We start from the raw sequence: 22,681 nt of genomic DNA, 5'->3' as shown, positions 1-22,681 counted from the left end.
TTTTCCAGTGCATGAGTTTAAAATTACATAAAGGAAAAAGACTCTGTTCTGTTGCAGGCAATTGTATTGTGAATTTAATTCCTTGTTAAGACACTTATTGGTCTGTTTAAGCGAATTTAGTCACATTTAACGGCCCTTTCCAGACAGTGAACTCATAAAGCACCTGGTTCATCTGAAATACCTTTATTTTGCATGTAGAAGGTGGTTACAGCAGGTGAAATCTGGTCGGTACTTTAAGGTCGAAAGACAGTAACAGGATTACTGTCCACATGGCTTGTGTTCAGATGTTACAATGGAGGATAGAACACAAGGGAACAAGGAGAAGGAGGAAGTCCAACCCAGAAGGGGTGGATCCTAGTACAGCATCATGAGCATGATAGGAAATACATCACAAAGGGGAAGGTACTGGTAGACCCAATTAGCATATTGGTAATTTCCCAAGAACAGCCACGTGGTGGCAGCACAGACTCCATATGCTATAATTAAAGTTTGTATTAAATCACTGCAATTATTTTAACATATGATGTTCCATAATACTTCCAGTTCTTTATTATGTATGTGTTGCCAGCTGACCATTGTTGTTACTGAAACATTCATGTAGCGTTCAAAGGTGTACTGAATTTATTGCTATAAGACAACAGGATGCATCTCTTATTTTCTGAAAATTTCAGCAGATTATGCTCCTCCTGCTTTCAAAGCTGGACTATTTTTGCCAATATGGTAGGATTTAGATTTACAGAAAGTAATAAGAGAACTACTATTCAAAGGAGGCATGACCTCTTGAAAATTTTGACAATTACGTCTACTAGATGTTATTTGGATAACATAACATGGATAAATGTTAGATAAATCTTATCTTTTTACTGGTGAGATCTCAGCCTTCCTGGACTTTTCAGCAATTTAGAAATCCAGCAGACTGAGTAAGAAGAAATATTAACTGCATTGTAAGGCAATAATGAAGCCACTGCATAAGTATTTATATAGTTACAGTATACACTTTCAACATTTTACATTTATGAACATTTAAGCAATTCATAAGCATCACTTGGCTGACTTTATTCTTGAAACTGATTTAATGTTCTGGCATGCTTGAATTATTGAATACCTGCATGAAACCAATTCAGTGTTCAAATGTTATTACTGAAACTTTTCCGGTTTTCTTTTGGAAATGATTTTTCCCTCCCTGAAGCTACAGTAGACAGCTAAACTACTCAATTTAAATCATCGTCACTGTGCAAGTTATTTTATTGGAGTAATGGATTATTTAAGATACAGTAATCTCAGAAATAGTACCTTAGGCAAACTTTGTATTCTGAAATGTAACCTACTTGGTTACAGGATTCATTTATTTTGCTTTTCTTTTTAACCTTGTGCTGCCTCTTGGAAGTTTCCTTCAAACTACAGTTGAATAAAAAAGGTAAATATTTGTGCTAAGTTTTATTAGCTAGAATATGTGGATAATACAATCTTGTGGTCTGATCTTAGCAAAATGGGCAGATGGTATTTGCATTTCCTGTGATGTTTACAGCTATATAGATCAGTGAACCTGAAGGAACTATCCATTTTCTGGAAATGTAGTTGATGGTATATAGGTAGACACATTCAGCAACCATTCAAACTTACAATGAACTTACAATTCCACTGAACAAGGAGACTTAAGAGCAGTAGTTGCAGCCGTCATAGCATCTCTACAATCACATGACTGCAATTGGGGCACTGTTGTTGAGGCGTCACATGGTCATCATTTCTAACCTTCAATGCCAGCTTCTGACAAGCAGAGTCAAAGAAGATGCTGCAGGAGGTTGCAAAAGGGGATTACATGACATTATGTCCTAATGACTGCAAGAGATTTGCTTAACAACAGTAACTGGAAACTATTCAAATTGTCATTGTAAGTCAGAACAGTTGTATGACACTGCACTTTATGTAGCAACAGAGCTGCTGCTCTCAATTACTGTTGTTAAGCAAAAGCTACCTATATACTAGGCCAGGGGAAGAAAACCTTGGCTCTTTTGTGACTCATTGACTTCAACTCCCAGAATTCCTGAGCCAGCATAGGTGGCTCAGGAATTCTGGGAGTTGAAGTCCATGAGTCACAAAAGAGCCAAGGTTTCCTACCCCTGTACTAGGCTATACAATCAGGTCAAGTTACTGTATTTAAGAATGTTTTTTTCTTGATTCCAAATTCTATGTCCTATAAAATTGTAAGAGAATTTAAAGAATAGTGTTTGTGTGTCCGGCCCTTCAGTCGTAATCTGGGATTGCTAACAGAATTTTTGGATATGAGTGGCATTTGCTTGTAAGTGAAGAAAAATGGATAATTCAGATAAATTGCTAAGTTTCAGTAGTTGCAGAAAGTTTTAAACCTTTTAAATGATCGTTTTCTTCACAAGATCCCTCTGCTAGAACTACAGCTGAAGACATTACCTATTGCTGGCTTATTGTGTGGGACAGTACTTTCAAGTTATAGTTATTTCCGAGTAATCTTTGGAGGAGGTGTGGGGAAGAATGGCTCTACAATAGCAGTAAGTATTTGTAAGATGTTAATTTTGGGTTAATGCAAATTTTAATTAATGTTAATGCTAATGCAAATTGAGTGTATATTTGGGTACTCTGTTTTAGAAAGCCTTAAATCCACTATGCACTGTGAAATGTACTAATAAAATTATGTCATAGCTTGAATTGCTCTACAGCTTCATATTACAAAGGAGAAATGGAAAGGAGATAATACAGCAGCCATGAAATTTCTAGATCAGATTATTAATTTAGTTCTTAAGTATCTGTGGAATTTTTGCTCACTCTTGCTAAAAGTTCTCAAACCAAAGCCAATCAAGCAACTTATCAAGCAATTTGATAAACCTTTTTCCACTTTTACCTGGTGCAAAAGCCAAAATCTTCTTTAAAGAATTTAGTGAACACTAGGTTTTACTCTTCCTGACAAAATTAAACTTTCTGAAACTGACCACTTGTTCAGCAATTTATTCAGTGATAGTGGCAATGAACAAGGTAGACCTACAGCCATCTGGCTGTCATGCTGTCCCCACAATCATGTGATCATAATTTGAGTGCTTGGTTACCTGGATCACGATTACACAATCGCGACCAGCCAGTCACATGTTCTCCATTTGTAGTCTTTCCTGCCAGCTTCCCACAAACAAATCAATGGGGAAGCTAGCAGGAAGTTGCAAATTGCACCAATAGGTCATTTCCGCCATTTTATTCACTGATATGTATGGGCACTATAGATCATGAGTGGGGCTGTGAGGGCCACTCTGTAACAATCTCCACCTGCCTATTCTGTGTAGCAGCCCCCAAAGGCCTGGCCATGATCCGTAACACTTACCTGTGGCTCTCACCAGCCCCATTTGCCTGCCTGCATCCCCCACCAGCCTGTCTTCAGCCTCTGCTAGCCTGCTTGCATTGAGATGTGTCCATCTGTAGCACTCATCCACCCACCTGCAGCTCTCACTTGCCAAGCTGCTTGCCTAGGAGTCATTTGAGGTCTACTCTTAATGACCTGCAGTCTCTGGGTTACTATGGCAAACAAGATGCAGTCATGTGATGGCTTGATTTAGGAATGCATTGCTTAGCGATGGAAATCCTGGTCCTAATTGCCATCATAACCTCGTCCCCTACATTTCTTAGGAATTAAACTGCTCTAGAAGGTTCTATGGCTTGCTCTAAAAGCATTTGGAAGCTTCAAGTGGTGACCAATCTCATCTCCCAGTTTGCAAAGTTTATCCATTAAATTCAGAATTCTGGTTTAATATTTAAAGATCTAAATTGTTTGACATTTGGATAGAATAAGGCAGATTTCTTCCATGTGTTTCTTCCTACAGCATTTTTTTGTAAAAACAGATTTGATTCAATTTCAGTAGATTGTATTGTTTTGTATAGTTTCTTAGGGCTATTATATTTTGGGTGTTGCTAATTATATTGTAATTTATCTGTTATATTTTAACATCTAATTATGTTTACTATTATTATTTGAGCTACAAAGAGAAATAACAGAACATACCTTATTAAAAAGAATACATAAATGCCTTTATGTATTTCAGGGAACAAGTGTTTTATCTCCAGGCCTTCACATTGGTCTAATTATTACTTTGGCAATAATGATCTACAAAAAATCCCCAACTCAACTGTTTGAAAATCATCCCTGGCTGTATGCCTTAACTTTTGGATTTGTGTCTGCAAAAATTACGCAAAAATTGGTGGTAAAACATTTTTTATTTTTGCTGTACATATAATATGTTTAGCTGATGTAACCCAAGTATTTTAACCTATTAAAGAATGCTACAAATCAGGATTAATGTGATATTAATAAAAATGTCAGATACTTTCTTTGATGCATATTCACTAAGAAAACAGGCCCTTTGAATTCAGTCGAATTTATTTCCAAATTAGTGTGATTAGGATTGTAGCTAATGTAGGCAAATTGAACATAGGTTTCTTAAACCTAGAGATCTAGAATATGATGATAGTATATAAATTCAATTTTAAAAGTGGACACTTACTATAAATTATGGTTTATTAATACAAACAAACAAAACAATGAATGATTTCATGGTATTATTTTGCCAAAGCAAATATTTGCAAACAGTATAGTTTCAGATCTTATTATTAAGGCCACATTTATTGGATATCAAGATGATCTAGAAAGTATGTATTTACTCCGTATAAATCCAGTTTTAATAAACATTGAATATATATTGTATATTACAGTTTCTATTCTAGATCAAAATTATTAAAGTCTGTATCTGTGATTAAGTACCACTACTAGCAGACAAAATCTGTTCAATATTTTTGTAGTTTTTATTTTATTAAAAAGTGAATTCTTACTATTCTTACTGAGTATACATTCTAGATCAATTTGAATGGGTTTTGATTTTATAGCATTCTAATATCTCCCAAGAGTTGATAGTACATTTGCATTGCAAAAGGTTAAATAGAATTTAAAGTCTTAATTTAGTAGATAAATTATTTTCTATTTATAGGTAGCACACATGACAAAAAGTGAGATCTTTCTTCAAGATACTGCCTTCATTGGACCAGGCCTCTTATTTCTAAACCAGTACTTCAATTGTTTTATTGATGAATATATTGTTTTATGGGTTGCACTGGTAAGTAAATTTCTATTGAATTTGCATGTATTGTATTTTTAATGTAATTTTGTATATGATTACACATAAGGTTTGGAGATTTGAATTTTGAGTGGATTGTCTAATTTGGAAATCAAGAATTGAAAGAAGTTATTTTAAAAATGAAACATATGAAAGGTCTGAGATGAATGATACAGTTTTGTAAGAATTTTAGAAATGTCCTTAACAAAGAAGGTACAAAGACATATAGTAGCTTTATTTATCAAGGCAGCTTGATGAGGAAAAGGCAAAGATGGCTGTGCTCCTCAAATAATGGATAGTGATTTTTCCAGGGAGGCAATAGAGGAAAAGAAAACGTCAAATTAATCTACTTTGAAAATGCAAATCCCTTATGTCTTAAAATAGCCTCCTCAAAGTATATAGTCTTATAAAGAAAATATAATGTCGTCATTCCTTATCTGTCCAACCTATGCTAGTTTAGCCAAAGTAATCTAGATTTAGATAAAATGAGGTCCTAAAGAAGAACTAATGTTATTGGATCATACTGAAACATTAAATAAAATAAAGATTTAAAAATCTTTAAATCTCTTTAAAAGATATCAAAATGGCACCATGATAGTAAGCTACAAGAATCATGTTACTACTGAAAGTGATTGTGAGTTGACAGCGTAGTCATGAAAGGGTGAATGATAGATGTTGATTGTGTGAGATCACTGGGATAGGAAATCCAATATCTTTACCATATCCCTAGAAACTCTATGCAATGTAGCATAATTATCCAAACATCTATAGGAAATACTAACCAGGAGATAGCTTAAATAAGAATACAATTGACATGCATCCTTTCCTGTTGCTCCCCTGAAAAACTGGCATACACAAGAGCTTTATTGAAATACAGAAAAATATTTCCCATTTGAGTGCCTTAACTACTGTAAAAGAATAGAATGAAATCTTTTTTCTATAAGTCATTTCTATAACTCATAGGGGATGGAGTTTCTATCTGAGGAGAAATCTTGCACCAGCAAAAAGATGCATTGAAAAAGAAGCTAAGTTAATTTGACTAGGAACTAGTTGTTTTCCTTGAACATGTACTAGTGAGAGGAATTAACATGTATCAGACACTAGTGAATAAAGACACTTCAATTTTTGAAGTTAATGAAATTATCCAGTTATTTGAGGACATTTCTGCAGAAACTCCATCATACCATTAGTTGATATTGGGGGGGAAAATCATGAAAGTGAATTATTTTCCATAATTTCTAAATGAGAATAAAGACAGACTAGTCTCATATTTTTGTCATATAGTCTGTTTATTATCATTTTACATTTATACTAATCAACCTGCTTTTCAGCCATAGCCCACATTCCCTTTGTCTCCCGTCTAAATCCAACTTGAACCTGCTTAACTTAAGAACTTGCTTGCTTATTGCAGCCAAGAAAGGTTCTAGCAGGCTTTCTTGTTATCTTTGGGAATGCCCTTAAGCTCAGCTTTCTGGACTTTTACTGTAGAAAAAAAATTTGAGGGAAAAAGATTTACTGTTAACAACTGTCACTAATGGATTGAAATATATCCTTATATTTGCATGTATTAACACCAATTTAGAAGAGGAGGCAACCATGCCTTTTTCTTTTTCATTCATTACTCTGTAATTTACTAGATGCACAATTGGAATTTTCTCTTCCTGCGGGATGGAAGGGTGAGAAAATTAAACTTTATAGTTTATGTGAAGACATATTTTCTATAATTGTACAGAACAGTAAAATATTGAAAGTACTGCAATTCTCACTTGATTGGTAACTTTAGTTTGTTTTTTTAAAATTTCGCTTTATATGAATTAAAATTATCTGCTAGAGCCAATAGTAGGATAAAAGTAAGAATAATTCTGCTGTATGCAGTAGGTGCTGTAATATTAACTTCTCCCCCTTCTTCATCTTTAGTTCATCTCGTTGTTTGATTTGCTGAGATACTTTACTGGAATATGCCTACAGATTGCTGCTCACCTTCAAATACAAGTCTTCAAGATCTCACCTCCTCAAGCTCTTGAACAGGTTCCCAATCATAATGAGTGACTTATAATTAAATGTGAAGAAAAGAAGAAGTAGGGGGAAATCTTGAATTATGGAAAATATTGTATTTAAAGAAATATAAACCTGAAGGCTTTTTAAGCAAATCAAATATACGAAGGCGTTCATAAAATTTCAAATTATACTAAGACATGTAGTTATTTTGAATCACAGAAGCCTTTGTTAAAAAATAACTAATCCCTCTGTAAATACTTTCTGTTTGTATACACATATGGTTAAAAGTCTAAAGCAGGTAATCACTAGCACTGACTATTCCATGAACAAATTTGACTTTTTAGGAGAATAACTTTACCTTTAGTATATGGGTACAAAAATTGCATTATACATTCTGTAATGTCTTGAGCTTTCAAATTAGCTAAAAATTTAACCGATGTAGTTAAAGAAATCAGTGATTAAAAGGCTATGGTATTCTTTTCAGGTCATCCAAATTGGTTGCATTTTTGACTTTCAGTTTGTGGTAGACAGAAACATTTAAACATTTTCCATCTCTGGCTTCTGGCACACTTTTTCTTGTAAGCTGTAGTCCTCAGCTTACAACGGCAATTGAGATCTGAATTCCCATCATTAAATAATGCAATAGTAAAGCACAACATCAAGTGATAGTCACTTAGCAACAGCAATTCCAGCAGTCCCAGCTGGCTTTACTAAATTGCATTGGCTGCAATTTTTGACCAGTTTCCCTATTGACTTTACTTGTGGGAAGCTGGCACAAAACATCAGAAATCATGATCATGTGATCACAGAGATGCTGTAATGGATAGAAGTATAAGGAGTCATCTTAAGTACCATTCATTCAGTGCCACTGCAACTTTGAATAGGTTATTGAATGGTCACAACCCAAGGACTACCTGTATTTGTTTTTCATCATGTAAGAATATGGGATTGGATGCCCTATTTTGCAATGCAAATTGTAACTTCCCAGACAGCAGTTTATAAAAAAAAATTGAGGGTGGTGTGGGGAAGGTAAATACTTCAAAGTTTTGGATATAAGAGAATGAAATGAATCCATTTTTTTAAATGTGAAGCCATTCTATTTTTGAACATAAAAGTAATCTGGTCTACTACATTTAAGGAACAAAAAGTCTATTTTCATTTACAAAAATGTGTTACAAATACATTGGGACTATATACATGCATTTTTTTGGCATAATATAGACATTAACATTTTAAAACCATCATGGCCCTCTCTGTGGGCATGTGTGCCATCGCCGTGTGCAAAAAAAAAAAGAGTTGGAATTGCTTGATTGAACTTTTTAGTCCCACACAGCAGCAGAGGAAGTGATGCATCGGAGCTGGAAAGAAGGTGCCGCGTGGGGGTGGGGGTAGTGGCGACAGCAGGGCCCTCCATATGAGGCGTGGGGCGGGGCCTGTGCATGGGGTGGAGAAGGAACGCGGCGGTACTAGCATGGTGGTAGACCAGTTGCTTCCCTCCCCCTGCCAGACACCTGCCGAAGCCGCCTAGATGCCCTTGCCTCCCCCAAGCGTTTTTTTTAATAGCTTGTCTTTCAGCTGCATTCTGTTTCACCATTCACTTCTCAGCCTTTGCCACGTGCTTGTGGGACAAAAAAAATAGTTTCATCAGACTTTCTAACTTCTCACAAGATCTCGTAAGTTAGAAAGTGTGATGGATTTTTTTTTACTGAGTCCCACAAACATGAAGGCTGAGAAGTGAACAGAGAAATAGAATACAGCTGAAAGGCATGTTAGTTAAAAAAAATGCTTGGGGGAGGTGAGGGCATCTGGGTGGGGGTGGGCCCGACAACCTTACCCTGCATGGTGGCGGGAGGTGGGGCGCGTGCCCTTCCCATGCCAGGCCAGCCCCTGCAGCCTTGGGGCAACCGTGCTAGGTGGCATTGGGCAGGCTGACCAAAACAGGTAGAGCTGGGAGGCTCAGGGAGGGAGGGCGCTGAAGTGGCGGTCGGGCCATTGGCAAGATAGAGCAATGTGTCTGAGTGGAAAGTGGCCTCAGAATAAATGGGGCAATTAAGGAAAGAAATCCTTGCTCCCCCCAGAAACTGCCTTTCTTTCCTTACCTGACTCCCAGCCCCATGCCGTTGCTCCTTTGCAATCTGCCGCCGCTGCCACATTTTAGGAAACAAAGGAAGGTTTTTTGGGGGGAGGTCAATCAATCAATTTCAATTTCTCGTGAAAGATTGTGAAGTTGGAATTGATTGATTGACCTTTTTTTCCCCCAAAACAACTTGGTTTCCTTGCATGTGCCAGTGGCAGCGGATTACAAAGGAGCAACAGCATGGGGCTGGGAGTCAGGTAAGAATTAAAATGAAGGGTCTTTGGGGGGGTTAGTCTCTGAGGATGGTGGTTTTCTTGCAGACGTTTCAGGACCCAAAGTGGGATAATAAGTGAACTAATGTTACCTAGTTTGGCTCATCAGACGTCTACACGAAAGCCACAAAGCTCAGAGAGGACCAAGGAACCCACAACCGCCCTCCTCATGAGGAACATTGAGGTGGCCACGCCCACCCAGTCTGCCATGACCACTGCAGCCACGCCCACCCAGTGGCCATGCCCACCCAGTGGGCCCTGCCCACCTGGCACCCGATGATAAAATGGGGTTTGGGTTGCAGTTTTGCCATCACTGTTTTAGAATATATTTTGCATAGCAAGAAATATGTGTTCTTCCTTTTGAATGTTTATCTCTAGAAAAACTTATAACCAGTTCTTTTCCTTATATTGTTAGATGAGTTTTTTTTATTATGTAATGCTGAGGCATTAAGTTTGTTAATTTATGAATTTATCTTTCAAAAACTATTCCTAGGTTATGGAAAGCAAATATGATGTAGGAGCCATGACAGAACACATTAAATAGATATTATGTTCTATTTCAGAAAACGTGTTTCATTTACAGATTCAGTTGAAAAATTGCCTCTATGCAACCATGGTGAATTCTGTATAGAAAATCATTAATTAATGGAGTGGCATTATGATAATAAGTGCCAAACTTTGAAATTTAAATATAATAAAATATTTCAAGCAAATTTTGGTGAAAAAATAGAAGAAATATATTTAATATTTTTAAAAAAGAAATCAGATTTGAAACAATTATAAATTGCTTTAACTAAGTATTCCATAACTGTATAAATACTGCATCTGTAATGTTTGAATGCGTTTTACAAGTATGAAAATGTAAATTATGTTTAAAATTTTTGTTTCATAAGCTCATTGAATCAATCTTTTGATATTTCAATTGATGGTAAGAAACATATCAGTTGGAAATTAGTGCTTTCTTACTCTTTATTCAATAATCACTGCAATGGTACTTTAAGAGTTTTTAATTTAATTACATAAACTTGTATTTTCAAAACAGTTTTGATGTATCAATTTATTAACTCCTAATTTTCCTTTCAAATAGTACATTTTACCACATATTAATACATTTAAATTAATACAGTACTAAATCTGGAAAAACATATTGTAATATTTTACCATATGATAGTAAGGAATTTGTAAACAGAATTGTTCAATTCTCACGTTAAGCCACTTTATTCTAATGTGTGTGATGCTTTTCCCCCCTCGCTTTGAGGAATTTTTCATTTTGACTTGAAATTCTAATTCAGCTAATGGACTTTTGTAACTACTGTGCCTAACTAGGAATAAGTTTGAAGTTTAGAAATACTGTCATAACCCAGGCATTTACATCTGTAATTTGAAAATGAAGGAAAAAGTGTTATGATAAAAGAATCATAAAGAAAATGAAAAAAAACATATATTGTTTTTAATTACTTGTTGATTACTCTTGTAACAATGAAGTATTCAGACACATATAATTTTTAACATGGAATGTGAAACAGTCTCTTTTTTTCTCCTCACAATAGCTAATGTGTATATATGTATCATGTTATTTAGGTACAAGTTGTTTCTCCACTGAACCATCAGAATAACATGGACTGAAGAGATTTGCGAACAGTTGCCATCTCTTGCTGTTGCTGTTATGAGAAAGAAAAATATATTGATCAAATGCAACATTTTGTATCACAGTACTCTTAGCTTGTGAATTATAAACAATATCTTTTCTATTTAAGTCACTGACATTTTCATAAATCGGGATAAATACTTACTGTGTCCATCATGATTTTCTTTTGCAACATGGACATTTCTTTGCGAAGTTCACTTTGTGCCCCTGCTAAAAGACTTTCATGAGTCTTTTCCATGTCTTCCACACTCTAAAATTAGAATTAGCCTTCATGAAAACTGGACAATAATTCACATCAAGAACACTCTTTCATTTTTAAAGTTGAAATATAGACTAAATCCTCGAAATGTTTAGTAGTTTGAGGAACATAATCTCACACGTAGGGGAAATGTTAAGTTACCAAGATAAAATTCATTTTACTAATCTTGGCACTACAAGTTCTGAAGCGATTTGGGAAGAAAGCTTGAAAGATAACAGAAAAATCACTACATGCATCATTTATGTATGAAGAAAGCTTGAAAGTGGAATAGTTGACATGATACATATTACATAAAAAATTTGTCCAGTAATGAAAATCAGATGTTGGATTACAGTATCAACTACAGTATGTTATACTGGCATTGTTAGACTGATCTCAAAATTATGTGATGGAACAAAAATTAGTACAAATATGAACTTGATAAAATGATGTCCAGAACTACCATTTGATTTAAAAATGACCTTTATAAACTGCTCATACAACTGCTTGATTGTTTTCAGCCTCTGACTTTGAACTATTCTTGCTTGCTGGAAAGCTTTCTGCTGTTGTCGAAATACATTCTGAAGGGGGAAAAAGTATAATGGTTAATAGGTTGATATAATTCAATTACAGAAATGTTCCTTGTTGACAAAAGACATATCAGGAATAGACTTATTCCAAGTTTTATAGTGCTGCATATTTCCAGTTTCAAAACTGTGTGTGTACACCTGAATTCAACTTGAATCCTTGATGTTCAAGTTTATTTTGGGGAAAAGATCACTTACAAAACAATTTGGGACAGCTGGTTTGAGACTCAGTTCTGGCAGAAAGGAAAGTTAAAGGTTTCTTACCTACCTACTAACTGGCCTTAAATCTCGCCTGTTTTAAGCAAACCTTATAAACTGCTTGACTTCATTAATTTTGATAAAGTGTTTGACTTTGCTAATTTTACTTGAATTTCCTGCACTCTGGGTGAATAAATATCTTCAAAGTTAGGAATGCACACAATGTTATGCTACTAAATATTTCATCTTTTATCTTTAATTATTGATTGATAATTTCTCCTATACAAGTCATCTTCAACTTACAACCAGTTAGGACCAGTATTTCCATTGCTAAGCAAGGTGGTTGTTAAGTGAGTTGCACTGATTTTATGACCTTTTTTCACAGTTAAGTGAATCACTGCAGTTGTTAAGTGATTCACAGTCAATAAGTGAATCAGGTTCCCCCCATTGACTTTGCTAGTTGGAAGCCAACTGGAAAAGTTAAAAATGTCAATCACATGACCCTGGGATGTTGTGAATGTCATAAATACATGCTGGTTGCCAAGTGCCTGAATTTTGATTGCATGACTCTGGGGAGGCTGTGATAGTTGTAAGTGTAAGGACTGGTTATAAGTCACTTTCAGTGCAGTTGTAACTTTGTTCACTAAACGAATGCTTGTAAGTCAAGGGATACCTGTATCGCAGGAAGAAAAAGGAGAAGCTGGCATGAAATAGCAATCTGATGATTAGTATAATAGAAGAAAACAAACCGTTAGCTTTTCCTCCTGTTCCTCTGCTTTCTGTATATCGGCATCCCATTGTTGAAATACGTGCAGGAACTGCTCAGAATACTCATGGTTAACCTTTTGCCTACAATATATATTTATCATTAGAAAAAGTGCAATATGTAATATCTTGTAGAATAAATCCACAGGAGTGTGGAATAAATGGTGACTTTAACAAACTAAATTGGCATACTTGTGGGAACTCCTGGAATTGCAGACGTTAATGTTTTAAGTATCAAAATTGTGGCATTTTTTAATATTGTAAAATGGAAACAGAAATGAAAATCAATGATTTAAAAAAATGTTTTAAAATGTTTTTATTTTTAAATTTCTGGGTTAATATAATCCAGATTCATTGACATTATATGTAATCCAGATATTTAAAAAAGCAGCTAGGATATTTCTCCAAGGGCTAAAAGTTTGTTTTTCAGTAAGCAAAATGCTAAACAAAATTTAGTCATAATTTACAGTCTTTGACTTATGACCAGTTGCTTAAAAGTTTTGATGGATTCCAAAAATGGGACTTATGACCCAAAGTTCTCATATCCAGCCGCCATGTGGTCATGTGACCATATTTTGAGCACTTGGGACCAGCCCACATTTATGGGGTTTGCAGTGTCCTACGGTCAAGTGACCACACTTTGTTTTTGCAGGAAGCTGGTGTTTACTGGCAAAAGCTTAGCCTATAGCAAAAAAAATGAGTTCATTTAAAAACCATGCTCACTTAGTGGTCACAGGGTTTGCTTTGCATGTTCACTTAATGATTGCTGCAAAAAATGTGTAAAATCAGATCCAGTCACACGAAGACTGGCTTTATAATGGTCATGGCTTAGGACCGAAATTGCAAGCTCAATTACAGTTGTAAGTCAAGGACTATTTGTAAAGAATTAAATAATGATTTTCCTGTGAAATATATGATTCTTGAAGTAACTGACCTTTGTTCCTGTTGTGTTTTCCAAACAAATTCTATTTTCTGGTTGCTTGTTTTAAGGGAAGCCTTTGTATACATTTCTAATCTTTTCCTTTTAGCCAGAAGAGCTTTGTTAATGTCTGCTACAGTAAGAGAATTGTACAGTGTGTTTTTAGCAAGTAGATTTAACACTTTGTAATAAATCCAAACACTATAGCAACTTTTCAGACTACCGTAATTTTGAATATTATTTACATTGTACACCTACCTGTAATATTTTCAATAGGCCAGTATGCTGATAAATATTGAATCATTAACATTATCAAATTCTAGTACAACACTAAACTCTACTGGTAAATAGACTGTGCCCTAATGTATTATGATCAACAGAAAAAGCAGTAAAATAGGATTTTCTTACAGTTCCGCTTAATCCTTGAAAGTTTTTCAGTAAGGCCATTTCAAAAGTTTAACTTAGCTTGATAACCAAACTGGAAATGCATTAATTAACAATTTAAGAATGTGCTATAAACCTGATAAAAGTTTAAATCAAGGATCCCCAACCCCCAGTCTGTGGACTGGTATGGGCTGCAGCATGCTAGCAGCTGGTCCGTACAAACAAGTAAAGCCCCATCTATGGGATGCAGGTAGCACACAAAATCACGCACTTTCCGGTCCATGGAAAAACCTTTCTCTACGGAACCGGTCCCTGGACCCCAAAAGGTTGGGAAACTCTGGTTTAAATAATTGTAAGTAAATTATATAATAAACTACATATAAAGAAGAAGCAATTTCCTAGGTTCTTGGGAAGAACTTGATGCACATGAAGACCAACACCTCGCTATAGACCATCATACCAGCAGGTACACAAAAATAATAACAAAATATAGACTTTAAATTGAGTAAAATCAATATATTAATTCAATGTTAGCTGACAATTTTGAATACATTTAAGTGTTCAAAAAGTATTTTTACCTACTATTGATGTTGCACTTCAAATATTAATATATACTGAAGGAACTTATGAATTGATTTACCTGGTTTATATTATTCCTACCTACACCTCAACTCTTATTGGAGAAATTACAAAAGTAGAAAACCTAAAATACAGTAAAGAATGTAGAATAGTTACTACATTCAGCTCTAGTGACATAAATTATGACATACCTCCAAATCGTTCCAGCATATTCTGCACTTCTCCACTATAAAATAGATCAATTTTAAGAATTATTTTTGTACATTATAAGAAATTAAATTTATTTCTCATATTATTTTGTAGCAACAAAATAGACATTTATCATAGCATGACAATTATATAGTTAATATGTATCCATATACTGAATATTTGAAATATTATACTTTCCTAAAACATTATGTTGGTACAATCAATACTGTGAATGGCACCTATCAATATTAAAAATACGGTAAATAGAGAAAAATAGAGATATATTATTAAATGAAATAATTGAATGCAATACCTGTGAAGAAATAACTAACAGTATTACCATTAAACTCTGGTTACTGAATTCCTGAGTTCAATGAACATTCAGTTAATTCTGGACCAAGCAAACGGATATTTGTAGCCTACATATATTATACCGTAATAACGAAACCATTGTTAAGTATGTGACTGGCCTTTCTGTATTTAGCATGTGCGTACTTTATTGCAGCCACCTTATGTCTAACTGGATGAGAATTATAGCATCAAAGGGAGGATATTCAACAATGGTATTTTATTTATAGCTATTGCTGGTACGCTAATCTTTATTTTCCTTCTCATAAAAGTAATTGTGGTAGATTAAAAAAAACTAAATCAAATTTTTTAGAGATGATGAGTCAAAGCTTTATTTAATAAGTCCAATAGTTCTTATCTGGCTTACTATTAGTTCATTTACTTTACAAAAAACAAATGGATCCTTGTCAAACCAAATTTGGATTTCAGGTTGCAATACTGTAATTTCTTTTTTAAAAGCAACTCCCACTTAATTCAGATAGATGTATTTCCTATTTTTACTATGAAAATAGTATCTGTATTATAGAGCAATTTTAACATTTTAAATTAAGATTACAGATAGTCCTTGTGTTACAAAGGCAATTGGGGCTGGAATTTCCATCATCGTGATAGTCATAAAACATGATGTCACATGACCACTTAGAAAAGGCAATTGCCACCATCCCCACTGGCCTTGATCATGGGTCATTAAGCAAGAAGTTACTTGCCATTACCTGCTGGCTTTCAACAACCATAAGGGAAGCTGGTAAAAAATTGCAAGTCTTGTTGGCTTGCAAGCAGGCTGGGAGATAGATAAGTGGCTGTTGCCAGGTGGAGGAAGGTGTGCAAGTGGCCAGGGCGGCACAGCATAAGTCTAGCAAGGGTCCAGGAGGGTGGGCAGGTGGACTAGTAAGGCAAGAGGACAGTGGGATGGGGGATGGCATGTAAGTGACCTTCCTTATTGGCTTCCTGACTTTCTTTGTGTGAAGCAAACAGGGAGGATCACAAATTGCAATCACATAACTGCCAAAGCATGGAAGCAATATAAGGGCAAGTCAGTTGTCAAGCACCCAAATCACAATCATGTGATTGCAGGGGTGCTGGGATGGCTAGAACTTTGAGAGGCAGTCATAATCACAACTTGTTCAACATCATTGTAACTTTGAATGGTCACTGAATAAGTGGTCGTTAACCAAGCACTCCCCTTCATGGATTACTGCCTTGTCGTGGCGAAGGGGCTTGCGTAATTCAATGAAGCTATGAGCTATGCCGTGCAGGGCCACCCAAGACGGACAGGTCATAGCAGAGAGTTCTGACAAAACGTGATCCTCTGGAGAAGGAAATGGCAACCCACTCCAGTATCTTTGCCATGAAAACCCTATGGACAGTACCAAAAGGCAAAACGATATGACGCTGGAAGATGAGCCCCTCAGGTCGGAAGGCGTCCAATATGCTACTGGGGAAGAGCAGAGGGCTAGTACTAGTAGCGCCAGAAAGAATGAAGCGACTGGGCCAAAGCCGAAAGGACGCTCAGCTGTGGATATGTCTGGTAGTGAAAGGAAAGTCCGATGCTGTAAAGATTTTTTCTCCATAGGAACCTGGAATGTAAGATCCATGAATCAAGGAAAGCTGGACGTGGTCAAACAAGAGATGACAAGACTGAACATTGACATCTTAGGTATCAGCGAACTAAAATGGACAGGAATGGGTGAATTTAATTCAGATGACCATCAGGTATACTACTGCGGGCAAGAATCCCTCAGAAGAAATGGAGTAGCCTTCATAGTCAATAAAAGAGTAGGAAAAGCAATACTGGGATACAATCCTCAAAATGACAGAATGATCTCAGTTCGAATCCAAGGCAAACCATTCAATATCACAGTAGTCCAAGTCTATGCCCCAACCACCGGTGCTGAAGAGGATGAAATTGACCGGTTCTATGAAGCCCTACAGCACCTTATAGAACTAACACCAAAAAATGATGTCCTTATCATCATGGGGGATTGGAATGCTAAAGTAGGAAGCCAAAAGATAACCGGAATAACAGGCAAGTTTGGCCTTGGAGTACAAAATGAAGCAGGGCACAGGCTGATAGAATTTTGTCAAGAGAATACGATGGTCATAGCAAACACCCTTTTCCAACAACCCAAGAGACGGCTCTACACATGGACATCACCAGACGGTCAACACAGAAATCAGATTGACTATGTACTCTGCAGCCAAAGATGGAGAAGCTCTATACAGTCAATAAAAACAAGACCAGGAGCTGACTGTGGCTCAGACCATGAGCTTCTTGTTGCAAAGTTTAAGCTTAAACTGAAGAAAGTAGGGAAAAGCACTAGGCCAGTCAGGTATGAATTAAATCATATCCCTGTTGAATATACAGTAGAGGTGACAAATAGATTTAAGGAATTAGATCTGATAGACAGGGTGCCTGAAGAACTATGGACAGAGGTTCGCAACATTGTACAAGAGGTAGCAACCAAAACCATCCCAAAGAAAAAGAAATGCAAGAAAGCAAAATGGCTGTCTGAGGAAGCTTTGCAAATAGCTGAGGAAAGGAGGGAAGCAAAAGGCAAGGGAGAAAAAGAAAGATACGCCCAATTGAATGCAGAATTCCAGAGAATAGCTAGAAGAGATAAGAATGACTTCTTAAATGAACAGTGCAAAGAAATAGAAGAAAACAATAGAATAGGGAGGACCAGAGATCTTTTCAAGAAAATTGGAGAGATGAAGGGAACGTTCAATGCAAAAATGGGCATGATAAAGGACCAAAATGGCAGGGACCTAACAGAGGCAGAAGAGATTAAGAAGAGATGGCAAAATTACACAGAAGAACTATACAAGAATGAGCTTAACGTCCCTGATAATCACAATGAGGTGGTCACTGACCTCGAGCCAGACATCCTAGAATGTGAAGTGAAGTGGGCCTTAGAAAAGCTGAGCAACAACAAAGCTAGTGGAGGTGACAGTATTCCAGCTGAGCTATTCAAAATCTTAAAAGACGATGCAGTAAAAGTGCTACACTCAATTTGCCAGCAAATTTGGAAAACTCAACAGTGGCCACAGGATTGGAAAAGATCAGTTTACATTCCAATTCCAAAGAAAGGCAGTGCCAAAGAATGTTCAAACTATCGCACCATTGCACTCATTTCTCATGCTAGTAAAGTTATGCTTAAAATCCTACAAGCTAGACTCCAGCAGTATGTGGATCGAGAACTACCAGAAGTACAGGCAGGATTTCGAAGAGGCAGAGGAACTAGAGATCAAATTGCCAACATACGCTGGATCATGGAAAAAGCTAGAGAGTTCCAGAAAAACATCTACTTCTGCTTCATTGACTATGCTAAAGCCTTTGATTGTGTGGATCATAACAAACTGTGGCAAGTTCTTAAAGAGATGGGAGTACCAGAACATCTTATTTGTCTCTTGAGAAACCTATATGCGGGCCAAGAAGCAACAGTGAGAACTGGACACGGAACCACTGATTGGTTCAAAATTGGGAAAGGAGTCCGGCAAGGCTGTATACTGTCGCCTTGCCTATTTAACTTATATGCAGAGCACATCATGAGAAAGGCAGGGCTAGATGAATCAAAAGTTGGAATTAAGATTGCTGGAAGAAATATCAACAACCTAAGATATGCAGATGATACCACTCTAATGGCAGAAAGTGAAGAGGAACTGAAGAGTCTCTTGTTGCGAGTGAAGAAGGAGAGTGCAAAAGTTGGATTGAAACTAAACATTAAGAAAACTAAGATCATGGCATCCGGCCCTCTTAATTCCTGGCAAATAGATGGGGAAGAAATGGAGGTAGTGACAGATTTTATTTTCCTGGGCTCCAAGATCACTGCAGATGGGGACTGTAGTCAAGAAATTAAAAGACGCTTGCTCCTAGGGAGGAAAGCCATGGCAAATCTAGACAGCACACTAAAAAGCAGAGACATCACCCTGTCAACAAAAGTGCGTATAGTCAAGGCTATGGTCTTCCCAGTTGCAATGTATGGCAGTGAAAGTTGGACCATAAGAAAGGCTGAGCGCAAAAGAATTGAGGCCTTTGAACTCTGGTGCTGGAGAAGACTCCTGCGAGTCCCTTGGACTGCAAGGCGATCAAACCGGTCAGTCCTAGAGGAGATCAACCCTGACTGCTCTTTAGAAGGCCAGATCCTGAAGCTAAAACTCAAATACTTTGGCCACCTAATGAGGAGGAAGGACTCACTGGAGAAGAGCCTAATGCTGGGAAAGATTGAGGGCAATAGAAGAAGGGGACGACAGAGAATGAGGTGGCTGGATGGAGTCACTGAAGCAGTAGGCGTGAGCTTAACTGGACTCCAGAAGATGGTAGAGGACAGGAAGGCCTGGAGGAACATTGTCCATAGGGTCGCGATGGGTCGGACACGACTTCGCAACTAACAACAACAAAACCAAGCACTATCTATACTTTGGTATAAATTGCTAAAATATCTAATATGGAGGTCAGCATATCTAGTCTGAAAAACTCAGGAAAATTTGTTGGTTGCAAAGAGTAGGTGTTTTCTGAATTTTTGTTATCTAATGGCCATCCAGTTTTGCAAATATGGTGGTCCTATTAGCATGTAGATTTATAAATTCTGCTCTCTGTGATGGTTGTAAATCAATTTCCTAATTCAATTTAGTTTAAAGAAAGATAGAATGCTTGAAATTTCTCACACTTGTATTTTTTGATCCAATCCAGTAATTTAACAAATTCTTAATTGTTTCTATGTAAAATAAAGACAAACTTTATTTAAAACATGCACACACACATTTTTGCAATGCCATCTTACACTGACCTGACAATCTTTCTATGCAATATCGTATCTTAGTTGATATACAGAAAATTACACTCATAAGTTGTCGCCAAACTTGCGAAAAGATTTATACATATGCACTTCTGATTGTGATAGACTACTATAATTCTAGCTGCTGTAATTATAAATGTATAATTACATTTAATATAATAGTTGTGCATCAAAAAAATGAGCGAGAAAGCAATTTACCCAACATCATCCTCAACTCCTGCATGAGGAGTTATTGAAGGTCTTTTCTTCCCATGTTTATCAATCACTGAAGCTTCATCTTTACAGAAAAGCAAAATATAAATTTAATTAGTTGCATCACCAGTAAAAGATGAAAGAAAACAGGTCAGCCCTTAGTGTTCCTGTGTCCACTCACACGCATGAGGCCAATGAAACTGTGACATGGTAATTACATTCACTAATCCAATCATACTTTCGATACTCAAATTTAAAACATTACACATTTTCATAAATTAAACCCTTATAGTTCTATGCTGAGCCTGATATATCAAATTATTGTGCATTACTTATTTATTTATATCCCATGTGGAATATTTTTATAAATAACTCAAGATGGCAAACACATACAATAAATTGTCTTCCTCCTCCTATTTTCCTCACAACAATAACCCTGTGAGGTGAGTAGGATCAAGTGTGTGTGACTGGTCCAAAACCACCCAGACAGCTTTCATTATCTTCTGTGTACATTTTTTCTGTGAGGACAACCAATAAAATAGCAAAATGAAATATATTTCAGAATAAACTATGGAAGAGCGAACAATAATTGTATTGTTCCATTTATATCTGCAATATTTATTTAGCCTATCAGCAGCTCTGCAAAAATCCCAGCAGAATTTCTTCCTGTAATAGTTTATTAATTATTCTGAAGACTGCATTTAAAGATTTTATATGTAGAAAAAAAGGTTGTACTATCAAGTCACACATAAGATTTTAGGGTTAACATTCATTAAATATTAAAATATTACTTAATTTCTAATTAATTTTTAAAACATGTTTTAATGCTTTTAGAATCAGCTATGCTTTTTTCAGCGCTATACTGAAGTGACATACTCATGATAAAATTGTGCAAAAATCGTAGCTGAAATAAATGACAAAGCATATCAGTTTGTAAAGACTGTTCAAAAGTTTTGATATATATATATAATAATCTTCTGTGGACTAGAGTTTAAGTCATAATAAAACTTTGTTTAAATTGCCATGAATTTTTGTTGTTTTTAGTGCAACACACTGACAGCTACAACTTGGAAAACTGTACTGTATATAAACTTCAGAGCTCATAAGTGTTTTGAATTAGCACGTAAAAACAGTTCAGATGCCTCTCAGTCAAAGAACAGAATTCTGCTATTTCTACTGTCATAAGCACAATATGAATATATTTCTTTAAAAATATCTATCAGGTTGTTTTGGTTCACTTCTACATAATTATTGATAATTGTTTACTTTGTTTACTCTACTTTTCACCTCTCAAAACCTGTCTGTAGATAAATTTCATATGACAGATAACTTTTAGTTCTAAACAATGGATATCTGGTGTAATAGTGGGGATTTTTATTGACTACTGCACCTTCTCTAATGTCCTCGTCAGAACCGCTCAGATGTTTTTTGGGGTCATCTTCAAAGTTGTAGACATGTACAACTGAATCTTCCTGTGCTAATTTGGTTGTTTTCCCTGTGGATTTTCTTCCTGATGGTGCCATGATTTTCTAAATGCAGTGAAATTTACATAAATACACATCAACAACATTCAAACATCACATTTGTTTAATTAAATCTGAATAGAGTACTGTTGCATCTTCCATCTTTTTGTAAAGCTAATTGGAATTCAGTAATGTTATGTCACTTATGTGCAGAATTTCCTATACTATACAAAGACATTTTTCACAGATGAAATTAGTGTGAGGTTATGAGAAAATACTCTTCTATTTTTTTTACTCAGTCACTATACATAAAACAACTATTTCATCATGCAAGTTCAGCTGAATAAACCAACCTCATAAATTAACAACCTAATTTGTTTTAAGTAAACTGCAAAACAGACTAAAAATACGATTTTATTATTATTCCAACTTTATAGATTTTTGGTTTGTTTATCAAATTTAAATTGTTGGCTTATTAAAGTTGTGAATCAGTTGCAATTCTCAATATCTGGTGTCTTCATGTTTCAGTATTTACTGTAATTGGAAAGTACAGTATGCTAGAAAAGTCCCCGTTTGTAGTGAAGAGGCTTTAAAAAAAACCCGTCACCAGAAACTTCCCTTTATGCTTTTAAGCATCAGCTAAAGTAGCAGTTATATACCAGGACACTGCATTACCAAGATTATAGTTCTGCATTTTCTTTATTACTCTGGGACTGGTTGTTGCCAACTTGAATGTATTATAAAAACTATATATTGTACATGAAACACAGACTGAAAAATGCTTCTTAAAAGAGGCACAGTAATGTCTTTTTCGTATCAAAGTTGTCTTTGGGATAGGATTTTATTTGTATTAGACTGTAACACTATACTCTAACAATTTTGGATTGGAATATGCAGGCACTCTG

General features: G+C 35.8%; 2 protein-coding genes across 3 annotated transcripts in view; one reads left to right on the top strand and one right to left on the bottom strand.

The window, feature by feature from the left end:
- Window positions 1–11,723, top strand: part of CHPT1 (choline phosphotransferase 1) — a 19,089-nt gene extending 7,366 nt beyond the window's left edge. The window contains exons 5-9 of one of the 2 annotated variants that reach the window (XM_081331424.1): window positions 2,394–2,525; window positions 4,059–4,217; window positions 4,998–5,123; window positions 7,041–7,151; window positions 11,052–11,723. In XM_081331424.1, the coding sequence (XP_081187550.1) occupies window positions 2,394–2,525; window positions 4,059–4,217; window positions 4,998–5,123; window positions 7,041–7,151; window positions 11,052–11,096 (573 nt within the window). In that variant the 3' untranslated portion in view covers window positions 11,097–11,723. Of the gene's footprint in view, window positions 1–2,393; window positions 2,526–4,058; window positions 4,218–4,997; window positions 5,124–7,040; window positions 10,233–11,051 lie in introns of those variants that run through there. The other variant, XM_081331425.1, reaches the window with a different exon arrangement.
- Window positions 10,467–22,681, bottom strand: SYCP3 (synaptonemal complex protein 3). Its single transcript, XM_081331426.1, has 8 exons — window positions 21,704–22,681; window positions 20,320–20,398; window positions 14,980–15,014; window positions 13,841–13,958; window positions 12,891–12,990; window positions 11,839–11,937; window positions 11,264–11,368; window positions 10,467–11,131 (listed from the first exon to the last, which is right to left on the bottom strand). Exons 1-8 carry the CDS (start codon window positions 21,834–21,836, stop codon window positions 11,078–11,080), a joined length of 723 nt encoding a protein of 240 aa, XP_081187552.1. The 5' UTR covers window positions 21,837–22,681; the 3' UTR covers window positions 10,467–11,077.

The sequence above is a fragment of the Vipera berus genome (genome assembly GCF_964194415.1).
Source record: "Vipera berus genome assembly, chromosome: 6".
NCBI classification, from domain to species: domain Eukaryota; kingdom Metazoa; phylum Chordata; class Lepidosauria; order Squamata; family Viperidae; genus Vipera; species Vipera berus.
This window is presented reverse-complemented; position numbering and strand designations above follow the sequence as displayed.

Bases quoted from the DNA above. Each gene is read 5' to 3' on its own strand.
- SYCP3 (XM_081331426.1), bottom strand. From the start codon at position 21,836: ATGGCACCATCAGGAAGAAAATCCACAGGGAAAACAACCAAATTAGCA. The intron at 12,991-13,840 runs GTCAGTTACTTC...TATATATTGTAG, and splicing joins AAAACACAACAGGAACAAAG to GCAAAAGGTTAACCATGAGT. The intron at 11,132-11,263 runs GTAAGTATTTAT...TTCTCATAACAG, and splicing joins AGAAAATCATGATGGACACA to CAACAGCAAGAGATGGCAAC.